This window comes from Larimichthys crocea, chromosome X (assembly GCF_000972845.2).
Source record: "Larimichthys crocea isolate SSNF chromosome X, L_crocea_2.0, whole genome shotgun sequence".
In the NCBI taxonomy this organism is placed as follows: Eukaryota; Metazoa; Chordata; class Actinopteri; family Sciaenidae; genus Larimichthys; species Larimichthys crocea.
The window spans coordinates 30,697,961-30,719,885 of NC_040020.1; the positions used below are offsets into that span (position 1 = coordinate 30,697,961).

At 39.6% G+C, this 21,925-nt stretch overlaps 1 protein-coding gene across 1 annotated transcript in view; it reads left to right on the top strand.

Annotated features, from left to right (window-relative positions):
* The window catches only part of LOC104925983 (voltage-dependent T-type calcium channel subunit alpha-1I), a 128,627-nt gene that overhangs the window by 63,395 nt on the left and 43,307 nt on the right, over positions 1–21,925 (top strand). The window contains exons 14-23 of the mRNA XM_027282657.1: positions 507–673; positions 4,164–4,234; positions 4,448–4,946; positions 5,611–5,711; positions 7,436–7,559; positions 8,066–8,134; positions 16,178–16,356; positions 17,408–17,534; positions 18,888–19,013; positions 19,564–19,653. Of these exons, the coding sequence (XP_027138458.1) occupies positions 507–673; positions 4,164–4,234; positions 4,448–4,946; positions 5,611–5,711; positions 7,436–7,559; positions 8,066–8,134; positions 16,178–16,356; positions 17,408–17,534; positions 18,888–19,013; positions 19,564–19,653 (1,553 nt within the window). The remainder of the gene's footprint in view (positions 1–506; positions 674–4,163; positions 4,235–4,447; positions 4,947–5,610; positions 5,712–7,435; positions 7,560–8,065; positions 8,135–16,177; positions 16,357–17,407; positions 17,535–18,887; positions 19,014–19,563; positions 19,654–21,925) is intronic.

Consider the following 21,925-nt stretch of genomic DNA (forward strand, 5'->3'; position numbering starts at 1 on the left):
CTCTCTATTTTTTTTTTTTAATCTCAGTTTCTCGTAGGAATCTTAAAAATTGAACCAACTATATATATTTTTTTCATTTGAGAAGGATATTCAATTAAAGCTTTTTTCATTTTTTATAATTTAGTGAACAAAACAAAATGAGATTTTCTTTTTTATTGAACTTTTACCACTGATAGTTCCCTTAGTTACAAAACTTGCAACCATTTTTTTTTTTTAAGTTTGTGATTTCCAGATTCATTTTGACTTTCTCCAGATATTCATGAGCTTTGTCTAGCTTTCTTAGTTGCTGTATATGCATTGCTGCATGTATAGCAATTGGCAAATGTCATTCTGGAAAAAAGGGGAAAAAGAGACAGACAAGAGAGCCTAATAGAAAGATTGAGTAACACAGGGTTGTCACAAGATAACTTCAGGAATTAACTAAAGTCATAAATCAGCTTACATTGCATGGCCAAAAAACAAAATATTGAAAATACTCTTAACTGCTCTCTTTCAACTACCTATAGACCCAAGGATCTGCACACTGACACCCAATGGCCATCTGGAACTGGGTGGTCTTTCAGGGTCCAGAGGATCCTATTCCTCAGAGAGGCGGAGCTTCACCATCGAGTCCAGAAAGAGCAGTGTGATGAGCCTGGGCAAGAGTAGCCTTGAGAGACGCTCCCTCTCTCTGGTAAGCACAGATGCATTTGTAGACAGAGAGAGAAAATGAACAAATACCTTTTACAGAACCAACACCAAACACTTGAAATCACACAGCAATGATGCCAGGGTGTGTGCATTCTTATGGGGGATAAAATTAAACTAACAGTTAAACTATAAGGTTTGGCTCAGCATCCAGTTGCCATGGCAACTTATATTAATTGACTGCCCCCCTCTTCTATTCAGTCACAGAAAAAGTGAGAGAGAAGTAGAGAGGGGAAAACAGAAGAGAGAGATGGTAAAGGAAAGAGATGGGAAGCTACAGAGATGATAATCTAAGGTTATAATGTTATACACAGTGCGTGTGGAAGATCCACTTCACTGTGAAGTCTCCTCCTCCTCTCTCGTAGTGCTTCAGGTCAATTGAAATCAGAAGATACCATTTACATCACTCTGAGCAAATACTGCAATGATAAGCATTCAGAAAGATGCCTATAATAGTTTTATCAGCAGCTCCAAGGGCCTTTGATCCTCTTTGATGAAATCATTTCAAACTACAGTATGAATCAGTTCCATCTTTGTTGGGTGGTTTGTTTGTTTTACTGTCTTACACAGTATATCAGCCACTGTTGATTAGCCGATGATTCATCACTCTGTGACTTGATTGTGCTGCATCACAACAATCAGTGTCATGGGTGTGCTGCTCTGTCTTGAGAATTTGTTTGCATAAGGATTTGCCTAGATATCTGCTATTGCACTCTTACTAGTTGCAATATCAAGCCGCAAAATAGATTTTAATTTAATTTTGACAATGTAAAAATTGAATTCATGGTACCTATAATGTAAGAACAATCCTAGATATCTACAATAAACATTGCCACTACTAAGAAGTAATATAGAACTATTGATATCAACACATGTTTAATTGTTGACATCAATAATTATCATTTGCTAAGATATCAATTAGAATTGAAACTAGTCAATATTACCTTATGGATATGTTGACTTGGAATTATAACATGTCAATATGGAATTATAGATATCTGTAATTGAGTTTGAATAGTCAAGTCAGTGGTAAAAGTTGACTAGCTGTAATTATGTTGCATGAATCTAAAATAAGCATTTTCAGTAGTGAGAAGTTCTAGATATTTGTAATTATTGCTACCAATGATGTTGTTTTGGAATTACAACTAGTCAAAAAGCAATTGTTAATATCTAAAATTTTTCCTTTCTTGTTTCTGTGAATAGCTGTAGCGTTTCCAGAACAGTAAAGAATGCAAAAAGAAAGGGTGCTCTCAATAAAGCACTATAAAAGAGTATGTATATACAGAGTATGTATACATAGAGTAAGAATGGTGTTGTAAACATTTAAAAAAAAGTTTGATTTTCTTTTCACTTCACTTATATTTAATGACCACACAACCTAGATCAGCAGAATCCGTTTTGAGTATCATAGTTGACCTCAGTTCAGTGTCAGCAAAATTGTACTTTGACAGAAATCAATAGACAGTATAACACAATAAGCAGCATTCACTGACTGGAAAACAACCTGTGCTCAGCAACACACTGCATTGATGCAGAGGTATACAGTATATCTTGATATAAACTGTTGGTTTATTTGATGTAATGGTAATTTGTAACATTCACTTGCCTTTTCTAAAAGAAAAAGTTGCTGTAGTTACAGTATGTTTGGCAGCAAACGAGCAGACTGACTTATATTATATGCAGTACATTAGTATCAGATGTTGTCTGGGGTTTTATGCCGTATAGTGTGGAACAAATTGCTATATAGTGTGAAACAACTTGCCTTGACAGTAATATTTGCTGTCTCAAACACACACACACACACTCTCTTAATGTTCCTCTTGAATGAGCCGCAGTGCAGGTCTGTGAGGACCAAGGTGTTATTTAATAGCAAGCGTGCACCCTTCACTGCAGTTTCTATAGAGACGGATGCATAGATTCTCTGGTATATGGCACTGACTCAGGCTGTGATTGGTGACATGTACGTTTCCAAGGGTAAAACGTATAATTAGGCCTATCATGCTGAAAGGATTAGACACGCGGAAACAAACACAACTGGTTATGTTCCTCTAAGTGGAACTGGCACTCAGGGGTTTGCATATTAAACGTGATGACAGCCTGCTGAGTGAACGGCAATCTCATTTGAAAAGCCCAGTTTATATTTCATTTGTTCAGTCATTTACTTATTTGTTCATAAATGATTGACCAGTAGCAGTCGTGCTCTTTTCCAATTATCCCTATAGCTCCATATTAACACACTGTCATGCCCTCTACATCCATTTTTTTTATATACTGGCAGCCACTAAGCACTTCCATTGGAGGAGGTGGGAGATACTTGCTTAAGAGTATTTCTGGCTGACAAGTTAAGAACTTTTAATGAGTTTAAAAGTGAAAAGTAAAAGGGAGAAACCCAGCAAAAGTTCACTATCAAAATAAATAAATACGTTAACACCATCAAAAAGTACAATATTAATTCACTGCAAAGGAAGAATAAATATGTGTTCTGAATTTGTCACACCAAAAAAGAAAGTGTTATTAACCAACCAGCCAAATTTGAATGATTAAACATATCAACAATTTTATGAAATTAGGTGTCAGAAAATGAGCAGTATTTTCAGCTCCAGGACTGTGGGGGCGTGTCCGCTGAATGTGCTGAAGCCATGCCCACTCGTGGGAGCAGTCAAGCAACAATTTTTAAAACTTTGAGACTAGAATGTGTCAGATGAGTTCAGAAAATGACATGACTAACTTTAAAACACTCTGAGCGAGATGAATTCATCTCTATCTCTCTGCTAAGGGTGCAGGGGTATGCTCAGGGTGGTCCCAGTGTATCATTGAGCCGCCGTTTAGGACCGCCCAAAAAAATCCTGGACTGAAAACTGGTGAAAATCCAGTAAAAAACCTCTAACTCCACCTTTGAGTAATATGTTGTTTAAAGTCTTTTCACATGTTTTCAGCAACTATTTTCCAACATATTTAAAATAAATCTCAGATTTGCTATTACACAGACTTTATTCAAAGAAGTTAGTGTACCCATATTATTGGTAGTAATCTCTCATGGTACTTGAAAAATTTGCTTGTACAACTAAGGTAGATTTTATGGGTCAAATCTGAACCAGGAAGTTTGCCTGCAAATTGGGTTGAATGTTTACAGTTTGGGTATGAATTTAATTATTTGCTTTTGTTTGTTCTTTCCCATTGGTTTGGTTGACCTGCGACTTTGTTTACAACAGTCTGATAATCTCACCTGTATCTGTCATCAAAATTCTTTGAGGTGTGGCCACAAAAATAGGGTGCAATTATGCTTCACATTCACATTATTATGATGTAAATATGACAAATTAGCCACATGTCCAGTCTTTTAAAAGCTTAGACAGAAGATAAAAAAATCTTGCCATATAAAGGCAATACGGGGGTTTCACAATAGCTTCTTTTTTTCTTAGCCCATACATGTTTAGAGCACATATTCATTGGGTCTTCACTGCTGTCTTTTCTAGCGTCATGGCCGCAGTCCAAACTACCACAACTGGGGGCGTCCTTTCCCTCCACAGTCTGCATGGAGCCGCAGGTAGACAAAAATATTTACTTTTTGAGTTCAGTTATTGCCTTAATGAATTCTCAATACCTTATTTGAACCTTAGTTACCAACATCAAAACTTAACATCATTAACTTCCTGACTAAACCCTGTAGAACAGTGTTGAGTACCTCTTTATTAATGCATTATGAATTGTTCATCAATATTAAATTCCTCTTAATTGTATGATCTTTTCTCCTCTGCAGGTCAAGCTCAAACAGTCTGGGCAGGAGGAGCTATGGATTTGGTGGGGCTCCTATAGTAGGAGGGAGCCTCCGTGTACACAGCACCCGCTCCCCCCACTCCTACCCCTATGCCGCTGAGCAGGAGTCTCTTCTCTCACACCCATCCCACTCTCATCATCCTTTACACCCTCATCATCCACCTCCACCTCCATCGTTCTTCTCCAGACACTTTGCTGTGAGGAGGGATCGACGGGCTCTTTCTCTAGAGCTCCCAGAGCTGCATCGGGCAGGTGGACAGCCCCCGGGCCTGCCCCCCGTTCACCTAGACTCCGGGAGGAGGAGTGGGTCTGGGGCAGGGGGATCCATCACTGGGGGGTCTGGAGCTGGTAGTGGTTTAGGAGTGGACCACCGGGACTGTAATGGCAAGACACCGGGTCCCCACACGCAACTGATGGCTGAGGTTTTTCCTCATGTCAGTGCTCGCAAGGACAGAGCAGACCTTGATGAAGAGACAGATTATGTAAGTCACTCAATAAAGAATACATAAATAAATGATTATTACCTCCTAAGGTGATATGGTGCCACTTCCTTTAATTCTATATGAACTAGGTGCTAAACTAGATACTTTAGATGCTAAAACAGCAGTTGTATATCTTTTTATTGTTGTATATGTGTCCAAATGAGAGAGTAGCTTCAGGGCATCACTCAGGGAAGCTGCTAGCAGTGGATGAATGGGGAATTCTTTATTGGTTCCCAGATTTTTCGAGATAATAACTGATAAAAACATAATCACTCTGGGAGTTAGAAAGTAGAAATGAGGCAGCACTATTGGTTTATCTAACCTCTGCAGTGAGTTGGTAGTCACTTTATGAAATTTCCAAGCATGCCAGAGATCTTCTAATTTCATCCGGGTGAATCATGAATCATCATCTTAATAGTATTTGCGTTATGGAGAGAATACACTGTAGTGCTGGGTGTTGATCCATGTGGCACTTTTAGCAAGAAGTATGATACTGCTCAAGTTAAGAGAAAATGATGCTCCAATGAGCCGAAATACAGAAAAACAGTAATGATATACAGTTTATAAATGATTTGAGATTTCTTATTGATTTGCTCAATAATTTGATCTTTTCACGTGCCCCCACTTCTCATATCTATCCCCATTTCCCTCCTCTTTCCTCCAGAGTTTGTGTTTCCGTATCCAGAAGATGATGGAGGTGTACAAGCCAGACTGGTGTGAAAGCAGAGAGGAGTGGTCCGTCTACCTGTTCTCCCCACAGAACAAGTGAGTTTAGTCAAAGCAACTGAAAATTAGCACCGGAAAAGAAGATAATATTTGTCTCAAGAGGCTTTATGATATGAATACAGCAAATGACACCCTTTATCCTTAGACCCTCGATTTAGAGATTTTATTTTCAGGTGATAACCTGACAGTGGTCAGTGGGAAATGGTCTGAACAAAAAATGTGATTAATGAATGTGTTTGATGAATGTGTCAGTACTTGTGATAGTTTGCTTTGGCCAAACTACTGAGCTGTGCTCAAGCGCAGAGAAGCCAAATGTGGAAAGATTAGCGAGACAAGCGAGACTAATGCTCCAGAAAACAAATGTTAGAAAACCTTACCAGCGCTGTCCTGATAATGCAGAAGAACAGGGAGCTGCATAGTCAAACCATTTGTCTGTTCACACACAAAAAACAGTTGTTTTCTGGTTTCACAAATGTCTTGTTAAAGTGATGTCGCTGTGCGCTTTCTCCAAAGCATTTTATTTTTTTTTGTTCTAGATGGTGTTATTGACTATAGGCTCCAAGTTGTGTGTGTGTGTGTGTGTTTGTGTCATTATGTTTTTCTCCCAGCCGTCAATGCATTGCTGGTAGAAACGCCCCTGAAAGCAACATGAAAGAAAAATCACTCATCCATTCGCTTACTCACCCGATTCCCTACTTGCTGATAGCCACTTAAGGGAAGCCAGGCCCCAGGGCTGTGTTTTGGCATCCTGGCAGGTGCCATCTGTCAAGCAAGGGCTGTGTGTGTTGGTGGTGTGTGTACTAGCATTAGGCCATATCTTTGGTAGTGTTCATGCATTCGTTCGTTTGTGGAGGACTTTGCATATGTGCTTGTGGGAACGTGTGAGCATATGTGCGCGTTTATGCCTCAGTGTACTATATATGCCTCAGTGTGTGTGTAGGCATATGTGTGTGTTTGCTCTAACAAGTGTACCTAAAGCAGAATTAAAGTGAGGTAAGAAGACAAACAAACAAAACAAAACGAGAAACAAGCCAAGAACAGAAGTTGGGTCTCAGGTGGGATAAGCGCCTACGCCAGCGATGCCGCCGGTCACGATCGATATCAGGGGACAGGGTTGCCAGATTTGAATCAATAGATAAAGGGACATAGTTGCCAGGTCTAGAGGAAAAGCAGTCAGATTAGCACATTGATTTCCTCACCCGGGGAGAACAGGTGCAGCAGTAGGTATATTCTATTCCCTTTTATAGCTGGCAGATGAGCTGAGACGGTTGAGGGCTTCACTCAAGAGCTGCTTACTGCCTTTACTGGCTCTGGAGCTGACAATTTGAAAACAAACCTGCAAGGGGTCTATGGGTGTTATTGTCCCCACACCAGTGGTTCAGGTCACAGCATGCAAACATTGTTGAGTCTCTGTATATAATATTATGAGAGTATGATCTAGACCTGCTGTATATAAAAAGTGTCCTGAGATAACATCCCGGTGTGATGGAGTTGTTTATGCCTTTGGTTCATTTAATCATGTGGCTTTCAACAGATGAAACACTGCAGAATATCACAGTAGAAGAATGCCCTTTAACCCATGAGAGCGTGTATTTTAGGGATATCTTAAATAAACTGTTCTCGGAGGAGGACTGAAAAATCTTCATCTATATTTAATGAAGTTACACATGAACGCATATCCTTAAGCACAGTTCTTGGATAAATCTTAAATCCTCCTCGTATCTGCTGCTTCCCTCTAACCCCCCATCTTTCTGTCTTGTCAGGTTCAGACTGCTCTGCCAGTCCATTATCGCCCATAAGCTCTTTGACTACGTGGTCCTGGCCTTCATCTTTCTCAACTGCATCACTGTGGCTTTGGAGAGGCCAAAAATACTGCAAGGCAGTCTGGTAAGAACTATCATCATGTACTGATCGTGGTTACTACTAAGTACATGTGTTGGACACACAGTGCAGTTTTGCTCCAATATGTTATTATGTTTGGAAATCTGCTGTCATTAGAAATATTGATCTTATAACAATGTTTTTATATATATTCTTACATTTGTGTATGTTATGTATTCTATTTTTTTATAAACAAACAATTCTACAAATGACTTATAAACCAGTAGTTATTTAATACAATGAATGTACTTCAAAATGTTATCTCGCCTTCCTTCTTTCCTTCCAATCTCACTGGATTTTGACATCAAACCACTTTTCTGCAATCAAGCATCACCAAAACATTCAAAGCGATGTGATCTGACCCGAACTAATTGTGATTCTGATATCCTGCTTTGAAGAGTAGAGTCAAGGGCTTTTCTTCTCCGTACTTTACAGTGTTTCTGCCACTTCTTTCTGTCTCATTTCATCCTCCACATCTCGTTTAAAACTCTCCCTTTCTTCTTTTGTTACAGGAACGGGTGTTTCTCACAATTTCCAACTACATCTTTACTGCCATCTTTGTTGCAGAGATGACTGTCAAGGTAAAATTCTCCTTTCCTTTTTCTTGTTGGTCTGTTCTACTTTCTTTACATTCTCCAGTCTCCTTTCCTTACCCTGCAATGCATCCCTATCCCTTTCCTCTCTCCTCCATTATTCTTTTCCTCTTTGCCCTCCCATGTTGACCTTGTATCTCATCTCATCTTCCTCTTTCCTCTTTGCTTCTTATCTTCATTCCTCTGCTTGTATTGTTTCTTCTCCGTTTCAAAACACTTGTCTTTTTGTACATTCTTTTTCTCTTTCTCTTATCCTGCCCACTTCTTTCCTCTCCTAATTTCCTATCTGCTTTATTCTTCACTCTCACTTCTCTCTCTCTCTCTCCATCCTTTTTCCCTTCTTTCCTCTCCTTGTCTTCTTTCTTATCTCTATTCTCCAGTTGTTGCAGTCTATCCTCCCATCCCTTTCCACTCCCTCCTCCTTATTTCTTGACAACTCTGCAACTTGCAGTTTAATCACATGCACATGTCCCATTAGCGATGGGCAGCTAGATAATGCAGTTAATTAGAAGGCTATCTCTCTTCAGCTGGCCTTTAGCTACCCCTGGACCTCCCATCGATAAACATACGCACACACATGCACGCATACAAACACACATTCACATTTTAATCCACTAATCTGCTATCCAGAAGACAGGGCATCATCCATTATTTAAGGACCTTGTGTCTCCAGACATTTTCTGCATTGGTGGAAACCTTATAGTGATTTATTTATGGCCAGGGATAATGAAGACATGTGTAGCACAATGACATGTCGATCAGCTCAGCGCTGTGGTGGTGCAGAGTTCACATATATGCACATATATGCCTCTGGCCTCAGGTTGAACTTGGCTCGGTTTATTTATTCTCTTCTGTATTTTCCTCTTCGTATCTTTATTTGCTTCCATTCCTTCGATCAGTCTTCCGATCACTCACATTTTCACTTGCCTTATCTTCTCTGCGCCGCTCATTTGATTAATTTCATATTCATCCGTCTCTTATCATTCTCTCTGCTCTTTTGTCCCTCCATTTGTAATTTAATCAGTCGAGCTCCATTGTTATCTGTGCCCTGCTTCATTTGCATACTCAAATATGGTCCCTGAACACTCCTGCTGCTCTTTGTCCTTATCTCAAATAGTATATCAACTTCTGTACTGTGGCATTAACTTCCACTCACTGTGGAATCAAAGGTGTGGCCACCGCACTTACTCAATAATTAGGTAATTGTCCTGTGATTGAACTGCCACAGAATCCACTTGTATTTGCACATTAATATTATCAGAGCTGTCAAAATCCCACCACACGTACACAAGTACACACTCATTTGTCTTAATATATTTGTGTCAGCATTTATTATTTTAACATACACATCAGTTTTATCAAGGCAGCTGAAAAAGCCTCATTTAGCAATGACACCCTTAGATTAACTGGCTACTTGTTGGTTTCATTACTTGTTTACACACTGCTGTACCTACATAATTACTTACTAACTTACTTGATGAATTACTTAATTATTAACTTACTAACTAATTTGCTTGCTGAACTATTTACTTACTTAATTATTTACCTCTAATTATTTTCCAGCTTAGTGACTTAATTATTAACCTACGTAATTTTATGTGTATGTAAGGTATGTATATGTCATATGTTATATGTAAGGTTCTGGGGCATTTTATGTATGAATTTTATGTTTTATTCACTTTATTATAGCTGGTGTCTAAACAGGTTGTAACATAGCTTTGTATGTAGGGACGTGGGACAATTTTCCCAGCAAAATGGATGTTGTGTTTTTTCACTTCCTCTGTACTCTTTGCTTCCCTATGGTGTCAACATTGTGCAACACCAGCAGCCACCACAACATCGAGTCCAAAATCAAAACTAACATTGCAGCAAAGCATGTCAAAATATATTGTGATTATGTGTTTTAAGCTGGTTCACCTATTAGCTAACGTTAGCTTGCTCATGCAGATGAACTGTTGACAGAATACTGTCTTGATCGGAGGATGTCGGCTAATTCTGCTTGCTTACTCACTGACATTACCAAAATACCACATGAATGGATATGTTGTTTGGGTATCTTGCTAAATGTCTTCACCAGCAAACGTGATCCAGTTATGTAATGTACAAATCCCATCCTATCTATTGTCTGTAACTGCTTATTCTCCTCAGGGTCACAGTGGGGCTTGCTGACTTACAACTGGCACCGGTAGTATAGTAATCCACGGTAGTACCATCGTGTAGAATTTCTAGTAGCCTATAGTAGGAACTGTCACGATTTGACACTGCAGGGTACCGTGGGTATCATGCAACTCTAATCCATACCTACCCAATATAGACTACCTGGAGAGAACCCACGCAGACACAGGGAGAACATGCAAACTGGCTCCAGCTGAGGTTCAAACCAGGGACCTTCTTACTGTGAGGCAACAGCACTAACCACTGCAACACTGTTGTGCCACCCTGTACAAAACAAATGCATGGCAAATTACTTTCATTTCATGTCTCTGTTATATCTGTTAAGTAAATGCTACACGCATTCACGTGTTGAGCTGTGTGCTTGGGAACATTGCCATGGGGGAAAAAAGTAATTATGCCGTTTATACAGTAAATGTATCGTGCGGATAAGCAATGTAAGACATTTTCTTTGAACAAAACACTAATGAATTAATTCATGGACACTTGAGGTAATGTTCTCGAGTGCCTTTTGTTCTCTCATATTTGTGTCAATACAGGACTAAAACAACTAGATTTTATTCTCACTGTATCGCACCCTCCTTCCCTCCTATCCTTCTCTCTCTCTGGCTGTTGCTCTTAATCTGCGCTACCAGGCTGGTCAGTCTGATCTCTCTCTGAGGAGCACTAATTAAACAGAGTTTCCTCCTCGACATGCACTCCATCACAGAGACGGCCTGTTCTCATTTCCTGTCCATGCACACAAATGCACATACACACACAAACATGAGCAGTAGTGATCAGTGTAAACAGTGTTACCTGCACACAGTGAGTCTGACCTTGAACATCAGTCTCTAATTAGAGGCAAAAAGGGGAGTGTAGATTTTGCTGTCTTCCCATCTCTCTCTCTCTCTCTCTCTCTCTCTCTCTCTCTCTCTCTGTCTATCTCTGTCTTTCTCACACTAACTTGTACCGAGTTGACTTGTTCTTGTGACACTGCATCTTTTGCCTACTAAAAGTGATCAGAGTGTTATAAACTGAAGCAGGCCTGACAGACTAAAGCATTTTAGCAGCCATTCATTTGCACTATTTGTGTTTATACTGTCATCATGCCAAATTTAAAGTTCCAGTATGCAGCTTCTTTTCTATTTGTTCTTTTCCCCCATCTCAGTTGGTTCTCAGTCATTCAACCCTGAGGCTGTCATGAAACAGCAATTCGCTTGAGGCTGTACAGCTTCAAATATGTGGAGCTGAGTAGAGAGCAATAAATTATGTTTTCTTCTTCTTCAAAACAGCTTCGTATCACTTACTGAGCAGCTTAGTGACAGAAGCTAAAAGAAATGCAGTCAGACTGGATTTTTAGCTCTAAGTAGCATTACCAAGCAACTTTTTCAGGCTTCAGACATGAGCACGATGAATGCCATTTCCTAAAGTGCATTCCAGCAGCACAGAAAGTGTTGCCTGGTAAGAACTCTTGCATTGAGACTCTTTACATCAGACTGAGATGGTCTAACCAGTGAAAATGAATAATTTGGTTCTTTACTTGTTTAAATCAGAACTCTTGAGCAAGATACTACATTTCCATACTACTCCACTGGACCTGTTTGGTGTTGCTCTGCAAAATCTATGATTGCACTATGCAGCTGATATCTGCTACAGGAGGAAGGATAATACTAGATTTGTAATTAGTGTGTACCACTAAGAAATACAAAATATTTAGCTTTTTAATGAGCAAGCTGATGAATCAATTTCAAATTAATAATTAAATAAAGTATGAATGTTAATCACTACTGACTCATGCAGAACAAACATGTTTGTATTCACACTTAATACTTACCAGATGGTCAAAATAGTTTAAATAGCATGCCTAAAACCATCACACAGAGCACAACGAACCAAATGTTCACTTAGCTGCATAACAGAACACAGAAGTCAGGGTTCGGTTCATACTCCAGTGAGTCAAGCACAGTGAGGAAAACAAAAACATGCATATGGATACATTTCTTTTCATTTATTTTGACAGTGTCAAAGACAGACAAAGCCCTTTTCCTGGGGACTGAGCTTTTTTTTTTTTTTTCCACTTCAGTTTTTAACATTTAAAACATTTCACAAAAAGCAAGCGGTCATAATGATAATTAAAAAGTGTTTCAGTTCTTTCCCCCATGGCTATATTTAAACATTCAAGCACCCAACTATTTATGTATTGCACTGCATTTCCACTGTTTCACATATCCTACAGCGGTGGACTAATGTCAACACACTGAACTTGTCTTATCGAAAACTTTATCGCCATTCCTGGTGGAACTGACCAGGAATCTGAATTGTTTCCGAAAAACCTGATTTAAAGGATGTAGTTGGGTCTTCCAGCTGTTGTGTTTTATGTGCCATACTGCGACTGACTGGTACACCAATCAGCATGTTGTGTTAACCTCAACATGTGTTGCTAACCACATATGCAAAGACTGTCACCTTGGTTAAATATTAACAAAAAGTCAAAATAGTGCTTTGATGCATGAGACAGGACATTACTTATCATCATTTAACCAAAACCAAAGTAACTTTGTTGTCCAAATCTAAATACATTGATGCAAATCCCTGTACTGGTGCGTCATTGACGACCTCCTTGCAGTTTTTTTCCTCATGTTGATTGTGTTTTGCCATTGAACATTATCCAGTTGTAATTTGTAAGCGCTTGGTAAACTGAGCTGATTCCCAGCCCATGTCAGCTACCCCAAAGTGTAGCTATATACAGGCCAGAGATAACTCATGTGTAACTTTCTGTTGCTAGGCCACAGTTAACCCCACTCGACTACTTTGGCCACTTGGTTAAAAATAACAAAACACACACACACACACACACACACACACACACACACACACACACACACACACACATTCAGTGGTCAATTCGTACAGATACAAATTGGCTGATATATGACAGATACTTGAATAATCAGACCCAGTCAGACTTAATCACCCAAAAGTCTTTATAGTATTATAACATTCTGGCTACAAAGTACTATAAAGAATATAGTATAGAGGATCAAATCAATGTGCAGCAATGTGATCTCACAAAATCTCATTTTAAACATCAGATTACAAAAATAACGCTGAAGCGACAAGTACAGTAATTGCCATATTTTCCGCAAAGTGATATTGCAAATGGAGTTTAAATGTAATTTAAATTGGAATTTAATGTGACATACTTGCACCGTCAGCCAAAGGACAGGCTGGTAGTGTGAGAGGAAAAGAGCAGGCTTTGATGATTGCGCTGGCACCAAGCAGCTATAGATTTCCCATGCATCATGTTTTATCATGGTGATATTTGATCTGCTTAATGGAGGCCCCACAGCACTCAAGTAGTCCCGAAGGGGCTTCAGTATAGCCGGCTTCTATTAATAACAGAGCAGATGTATTGTAACTCGCTATCCAGCCTGTCAAAACATGACAAAAGACCTATCTTATAGGTTATGACAGTGACTCGCTGCTGTGCAGATCTCACAAGTGAAGACAGATGGAACATTTTCTTACAGTGAGAGTTTTGGATCATGTTAGTTGTCAAAACAAGGTGGAAAGATTGTCTGTTCCTAAACAGAGCTGTACTGACTACTTAGGTTACTTTTCTGATGCATAGGTGTCATTTTCTTTCCTCATCTTTCTCTCTTTATCTGCCTGTCTTCCACTTTGTCTTCATTTTGTCCCATTTCTTTATTACTCTCCATTTTCTTTTTTTGTCACACCCCCTGACGCCTCAACCTCCACATTATTTCTATAGTTAAGATGCCCTGACAACAGTTGGCATGGCAGTGCCTGCTATCATGCTTCCACTGCTGCTGCTGCTACCATCACTCACTGTGGTGACAGTCATGGTGTTTTTTTTTTCAGAGGTAGGGCGGTTTACAACAAGTATTTCTAGAAGGCAGACAGTCTTTTTTTTATTTATTTTTTATTTTTTTTCTGAAACCTAATAAGAATGTCTACATGAGAGTGTACAGGAACATGTCCTGTTATTGTGTCACTCCCATTGCTTGGCCTTTAGTCACGTTGTTTAAATATAGCCTGAACTATCTACTTTTGTTGTCTTATGTATATGTGGTGATTCATAAACAAGGGAAACCAAATGGAAACAAACTTTACTGACCTATCTGTACTTCTTTTCACCAAGTTAGAGGTGTCATCGCTGTTAAAAAATTCTGATATTGCTAACTTGGAACTGCAAGTAGGAAGCTGCCCTAAAGAGTTTATCCTACTGAGTTGCTCATGAATATTGTCTGAATACTATGATGTGATCATGACATACTGTAGGACTGCTAACATGATATTTTAGGACAGAGCTGTTTTCACAGTGGTGACACATAGTTATGAGGCGGTATAGTGAGGTCATTAAGATTAATTTCGCTTGTTCCCTTAAAAAATACACAAGTGAAAATCAATCTTTTAAAAACCAAACTCCCGCTGTGTGAGGCTTGAAAGTTGGATCTGAAAAGTTTATTTCTTAAGACAACTCAAGACACGGCAGTGATCCACTGATATAACCAAATGGCATCAAAAGGTCTATAGAAACTTCTAGAACCATTCCTTACAAGCCCAATTCGTCTCTGCTATTATATATAATATTCCAGAAACTCTCTACAACAGAGCTCAGTAAGCTTCAAAACTGGAAGAAGACGCGGCAGATAAGGAGCAGCTGCAGAGAACTGGGTTATGTTGCAGGTGTGATTTCAGAAGTCTCAATGGATGTTTGACACTGGAATCCGACTACACAATTTGATAGCCTCCTTTCAAGCCATTGGGAGCTAACTTGATTCTTCAAAGATCTATTGTCTGTGGCTTATGTTGTAGCAGTGTGCCATCATAATGCTTGTGCAGACACACAAACACTGTAGCTTATCCCACCTTCTCCAGAATTTTTCATCATTCCAAAAAAATCTCTCTGGCGGCATTTTCTGCCAAACAAGGAAGGCGAAACCCCCGTTGCGCCTTTGAAGTGCTGTTTCGACATGACAGACACACCGAGTTGTTATTTCTATGAATGTAGCTGGCAGGTGTCAAATGATGTTGAAACATCCGCCATGCAACTTTTCCTCCAACCTCACCACCAAGTCTTGATTTCAAGAAACTTTCTCTTGAGCTGCTTCTGTCTTTCTCCTCCGCCCCTAACTTCTGCCTCTTATTCCTCACACATCTTCCTCGTCTTACTGTTGTTGATTGCTCCCACCTCACTGATATTTTTCCAGAATATTCTCTTCCTTTTACCCTCTCTGGTTCAATCCCCATTAGGTCTTGTCTGAGTGAATGAGTGAAACCTCCTCAGCTGTAATTTTTGCAGCCGCAGTCGCTGGGTGGCTGGGTGCGATGTCAGCAGTCAAACAGTACCGTCTTAACTGAAATTTCCTTTAAGGATTCTTGTTTTAATCATAGATATGTCCCTCAGTTACAGCGGAGTCAGCGAAAAATCAGTGTCATCATAAAAGCTGGTTAACTACACAAACAAAACCATAGCGCTTTGATTTTTCTGCAAAGTCATCACACAGAGACCATGAAATCTGAATGTGGATGTGTTGGTAGATTATCCAGATTTCCACTGCTGCCTAAAATTGTAGCAGACTTTTAATTAACCTTTTAATTTCCTTTCCTTTTCCCTATTCCCTTAGTTTCCTTGATTCCTATTCTTGTCTGTTATTTCCTCTTTCTTTTGAGTATTCACTCTTTTTCATTGGAGTTAAAGAACAGTTGCTTGTCTCTCTCCTCTCCTCTTACCTGTTTGAGAAGATAAATGCGAAATCTAAATATCAAAGCCTGAATGTGTATGTGTGCATCTGGCCACTTTTGCATTACCTGTGTGGGATACTGCATCTCTCTCTCCCTTCATCTCTCCAGGTGGTGTCCATGGGTCTGTACCTGGGGGAGAAAGCCTATCTAAGGAGCAGCTGGAACATTTTAGATGGTTTCCTCGTGTTCGTGTCTCTGATCGATATTGTGGTGTCAATGGCGGGCGGGGCTAAGATCCTGGGGGTTCTCCGTGTTCTCAGGTTGCTCAGGACGTTACGCCCCCTCAGGTTAGGAGGAAAAACTGTCATGTTTTCTGTTACAACACCATTGGCCATTTATCATAAAGACTGGACACTGGGCCAAACAACTAGTCTGACTCTTCAAATGTAATGAAATCTGAGGAGCAGCAGCTCGCCTGCTTTCTTAGCAGTTCAGTTGAGACTCTATTACACAAATCTCCTTAAAAGGTATTGTGTGTCATTTTTACATTTTGGTTGATTAAACTTACAAGATATAATGTATTCATTAGTGATATTGGGATGCCGATAGACAGATTTTGTTACTGTTATTGTTACTGTTGTTTCCAGTCTTTGAGTTACTACTACTACTTGCAGTAGCTTCATACTTACTAGATACTTACTTGCCATTTTTCAGCAAGCATATTTCCCAAAATGTCAAATTATTACTTTATGTAGTGTCAGTCATGCAGTATATTGAAAAGTAGTCCATACAGCCATTCAAAAGTATGTTTATGAGTTGTCCAATTCAAATAAAGACTGAATTTTCACTCCCGTATCCTGTTATTTGAATAACTTGAATAACTAACTTCACAAGATGAAAAGCAAAGATCAGAAAAAAAAGTCCCATTCATCACTTCATGGGAGTTCCAACTCCCACTGTTTTATGATATTTTTATAACCATTTAGTGCCAAACATTACCAGACAGAGCAGTTAAGTGAATAGCTGAAATGGCTACAGCTGGTGAACTACAAAGCAGGGAGCTGAAATTACATACAACTAAGGTCATTTTAGGTCTGGATGAATTCAGTCAGTGCTGCATATCATTGCCACAAATGGGACCAGACACAGTGTTTATCTTCTACAGATGTATCTCTCTCTTTGTTCAAACTATTACACATGCGTTGATACTATATTGTTACTTTACCCCATATAAAAGTGAAATAAAGGGGAAACTGTTCACCTTTCCATGATGAATCCCATTTCTTGATATAAAAGCAGATCTAAAAGTTTAAATATTTGAACTGGTTTGACTTCAAGTCTCTTCATGTTTCATTCTCTCTGTCTTTCTCTCTCTGTATCTTCCCTTTGGTCCTACAGGGTGATCAGCAGGGCTCCAGGGCTGAAGCTCGTAGTCGAGACCCTCATCACATCCCTCAAGCCCATTGGCAACATCGTCCTTATCTGCTGTGCCTTCTTCATCATCTTTGGTATTCTTGGTGTTCAGGTAAACACCATCAGATATGGATTTCATTGTTTTATATCATTCTATTTTTTTTTAGTTAGGGGATCTCACAAGCCTTTGACAATTTATGAAACCTCTCTGAAAGATTTTTAATTAGACCTTAGATGTTCAAACTATTGTAAATATAATATGACCTAACATTGCAACCCCTATGCTCACCATGGCACTATTAAGTTTGTATGCTCATGAAAGCTAAAGTGAGTCAAAATATGCTACCTGGGCCATAATTATGTTCTTACACTTCCATCTAGAACCAAAACTAAAACAAAGAAACAGATGATGAAACATGAACGGTGGAGAAAATGAGACGAGACTGTGTAGCCCTATTTGCACCCACAAAGAAATCTCGTTCTCACAGCTTGGCTAGGATGGCTAATTAGAGCAGAATCTACCAGGAAGAGGCATAATGGTAATACAACAACCTGCAAAAATCCAACAATCATGGGTTATTTTCATGCCAAAACAAAGAACAGGCTGATTTTAAAGGACCAAATTTTGCTCTCCAAACATGGTCATATAATTATCCACAACCCTATCCATCCTTTACAGACAAAAACTGACATGTTTGATGTACATCTTGGAATTAACATGAATTGCGGGACTCAAGAACACAGACAGAAATAACCCTAAATGTCAAAAAGTGTGCAAACAAAATATTCAAACGACAAACATTCTAAAGATACAGAAAGAACCAACAAGATACACTCTATCAATCAGTATATTACAGTGAATGTATACAAAAAGAAACCAATTTAAATGTCTCCTTAACAACTCAAGTCTCCTTTGCTGTATTGTTAGAAATGGCTCATAAAACTACACAATATGTCCTCAATATTAACAGTATCTGCACTACAGCCGACATCATTAGCAATTTATCCTGTTCACAGGCAAGTCCATAAGTCTTCCAAACATACAGCTCACTAACTTTTCCCATTTTTTTTTCATCAGTGCAGTCCCGTAGTTTTTATTGCATCTAGTTGTCAGTCCCACCATGATCTTCCCCATATCATTTCACGTTATTGTTCTCCCTGGATCCACCGTTATGCGTTATTTTACTCAGTCCCCTCTTTGATGTGCTCAGTATGATTGAGAATTAAAAACATCTTCTCTCCGGAGGAAAACCACACTGCTGATATCAAGTGCTGTTAAGGGGCTCCAGTTAGTCTTCGTCCACACACTAGTTACAGACACTAATTAGGAAATTACTTCAAAAGCTGCATGAAAGAAATGGTTACACACAAACGTTGTCATGACTTCATCAAAATGTATCTTTGTGGGCCTCTCTCTCTCATGTCCTTCTCTGTGCGTGTGTGTGTGTGTGTTTTTGCTCCCTAGCTCTTTAAAGGAAAGTTCTACTACTGTGTGGGTTTCGATGTGAAGAATATCACTAACAAGTCCGAATGCCTGGCTGCCAACTATCGATGGGTTCATCACAAATACAACTTTGACAACCTTGGACAGGTACAGGAGAGAAAAGATGCATAGTGTTGAACTTATTAATTCTGTGCACATACAAAATAATAATAATTCTTTACCACACTGTATAGGACAGCTTTTCTCCTATAACATGAATAAAGGACATATAACCAATAGTAAAGCACACATAGGCTATTACAAAAGGAGTGCTTCTAAATCTAATGAGGGAAGGTATAGGTAGGTAAATGTCCTCCGGCACACAGGAAGGGTTTGAAGTTCAGCTGCTTGTTTGGAACAAATAAACAAAGAACTGCAGTGCTGTCATGGCTGAACACGACGGCAATGAACAGTTTGCACCAACTTTGTCACTACAATAAATTGAACAAACAAACAGACAAAGAAATAGAATCATACTGTAGATGAATGCACAACATCGCAATTAGTAGTATTAGTTTTGGGTATAAAGTAATTTTACAAATTCGCAGCTTTTCAGTCAGTGTTATTGTAAGCACTTCATCTCACTATAATAACCGGTTTAAATCTAAATAAAGTTTTGTGGATGTGTGTATGTTTTGTTTGTGTGTGTCTCCTCCAGGCTTTAATGTCTCTGTTTGTGCTGGCCTCAAAAGATGGGTGGGTCAACATCATGTACCATGGACTGGATGCAGTGGGAATAGACAAGCAGGTAATAACTGCACTTGTACATCTTGTGTGTAATTATATATAGTACATACATACATTAAGGCTGGTACTACCATTTTCCACCACTTATATGGGTCCAGTTTGCAGTGTAAAAAAACTAGCCCATGTGCCTAGATATCCAGATCTTTCTGGGGAATCCCACGCATCCTACCCAGATGGGATATGAATCCGTCCGTCTGTTCACCCTGGGATCTCCACCCATTTGGATGTGCCCACAAATCTTTTACACAGAGGCATCCTGCTCCGATTACCAAACCGACTCAACTTGCCCCAAAAGAATAAAGTTCACTCTTTATCTCATTCTTAGAGTTGACCTCAAACAGGATTTTTGCTGTGGAATCTTTGATGCATGTCGTCACCTTTGAGCTGTCAGCATACAGCTGAATCACTCACAATTTCTGTAACTTTCCAAAAACCGACATTCACACCCACTTAATGCTGTGATTGGTCAGCAAAGCGGAGGTGTGAAATCAGCCTGGGTTTGAATTTCTCTCTCTGGCTCTCTTTTTATTCTTTGATAAAAACTGTTTCTGGCACTGTTTATGCGAACTGTTGAGTGCAACTATGAACTCCTTCCAGGACAGACTGAAACTACCTTTTGTTATGGTAACCTTAAATATCCTCTCTCTGTGATGACTGGCTTTTCACTCAGCCTTTCAGACAGGCTCGGACTGGCAGTCTGTGCTACCAGGCAAATTCCAGATGGGCCGGTCCATCTCGGCCACATTTGGGCCAGTGGCCTCCGATGTTTTTTTTGTATGTATGTATTTGTTATTTTGTAGCCTTTGCAACATTTGCCCAGCAGCCCAAAATTAACTTGCGCCCATTTGCATCCATTTGGAATAGGCTTTGGGTTGCACTGGCTAATATCAGTTAATATTTGCCTCTTCATGACAGGTTCAGAAGTTACGATTTACGCCTCACCTCCCCTGTCCCCTCAAATGGATGCGTCCATGCAGCCACTAGGTTTATGTGAAACCGAAACAGGGATAGACTCATATACAGTCTATAGATAAACTTCATACTGTATGTTACACGAATATTAATTACAATAAATTATGGACGACAGAGGTTCTAAAAAGAGGAAAGGAGGAGCAAAGAAAATCCAAGTTAAAATGTGGTAAAAGGGTGCCTCCACAGCGAGCCTTCGCATATGGAGCAGCTGCTTAAGCTACCGAGCTAAACACCGCCCCTACATGTTCAAAGTTAGTTGTCTGCACTGTAGCTCAAATCAGTGCTGTAGACTGTTTTCAAAGTTTTATAAGGTGTAGACATGTACAACATGATCTTCATTGAGCATACTATGTTCTGTGTTATTTATGGGGTATTTGGGGGTTCAGTATGGCTGGGTGGGAGAATGTTTGAGTGCGTGTGTTTTGGGGGTGAGTTCAATTGCAATTTGCAAGCAATTTGGGGTTCAGTATCTTGCCCAAGGACACTTCGACATGCGGACCGGATCGAACCACCGATCATCTGATTAGTGGACGACCCGCTCTGCCTCTGAGCCACAGACACCCCAGGGTATGTTGCATTATACCCTAAACTCTTATATTTGCGTATATCAACTCACTGGAGAGAAGACAGATTTTAAAACGCTACCAAGGACAGAGCTACCATGGAGCTACCAAGGACAGAGCTACCATGTCCAGATTAAAAATAGTGTGGTCACCTCCTCGGACAAGGCTTGGAAGGAAAACTTGCAGGTGGTAGCCAGGGTTGAACACATGACCAGAATCAGCCCAAACTGCCTCTGTGCAGGCTCAGCACCTGCAAGAAAAGGGGGATAGATGTCTTGCATTGCCAGATGGTCAACAGATGGAGGCAATGGCCTCAGTGCACTTACTTAACTTATTTTATTTTCATCCATCACATATAATACATTAATTTACCCAAAATCAATGTATCATATGAAAAAAGAGTCTCAGAGATCAGAGTATTGTCACCCCAGTGTATAATGCACTAGTTCAGAGAAGTAAACTTCCCTTTAACAACACAAATCATGCACAGCACACATTCACACGCATAATGTCAAAGTCCATGAATGTTGCGATGCAAATCAGTTTTCTGACGTATCTCCAAAGTGAAGAGATTACCTTTAGTATTTGTTTTATTCTGTTGAATGAACGAAGGTAAAGCGAGGGCATCATTCTGGATGATTCAGTTTCCCCACCTCAGGGGGACAAAGCCACACTGCACTTCAGCATGGCTCTGAATGACTAGTCCCATTTGCACTCCACCATGCACTTTCAACACTC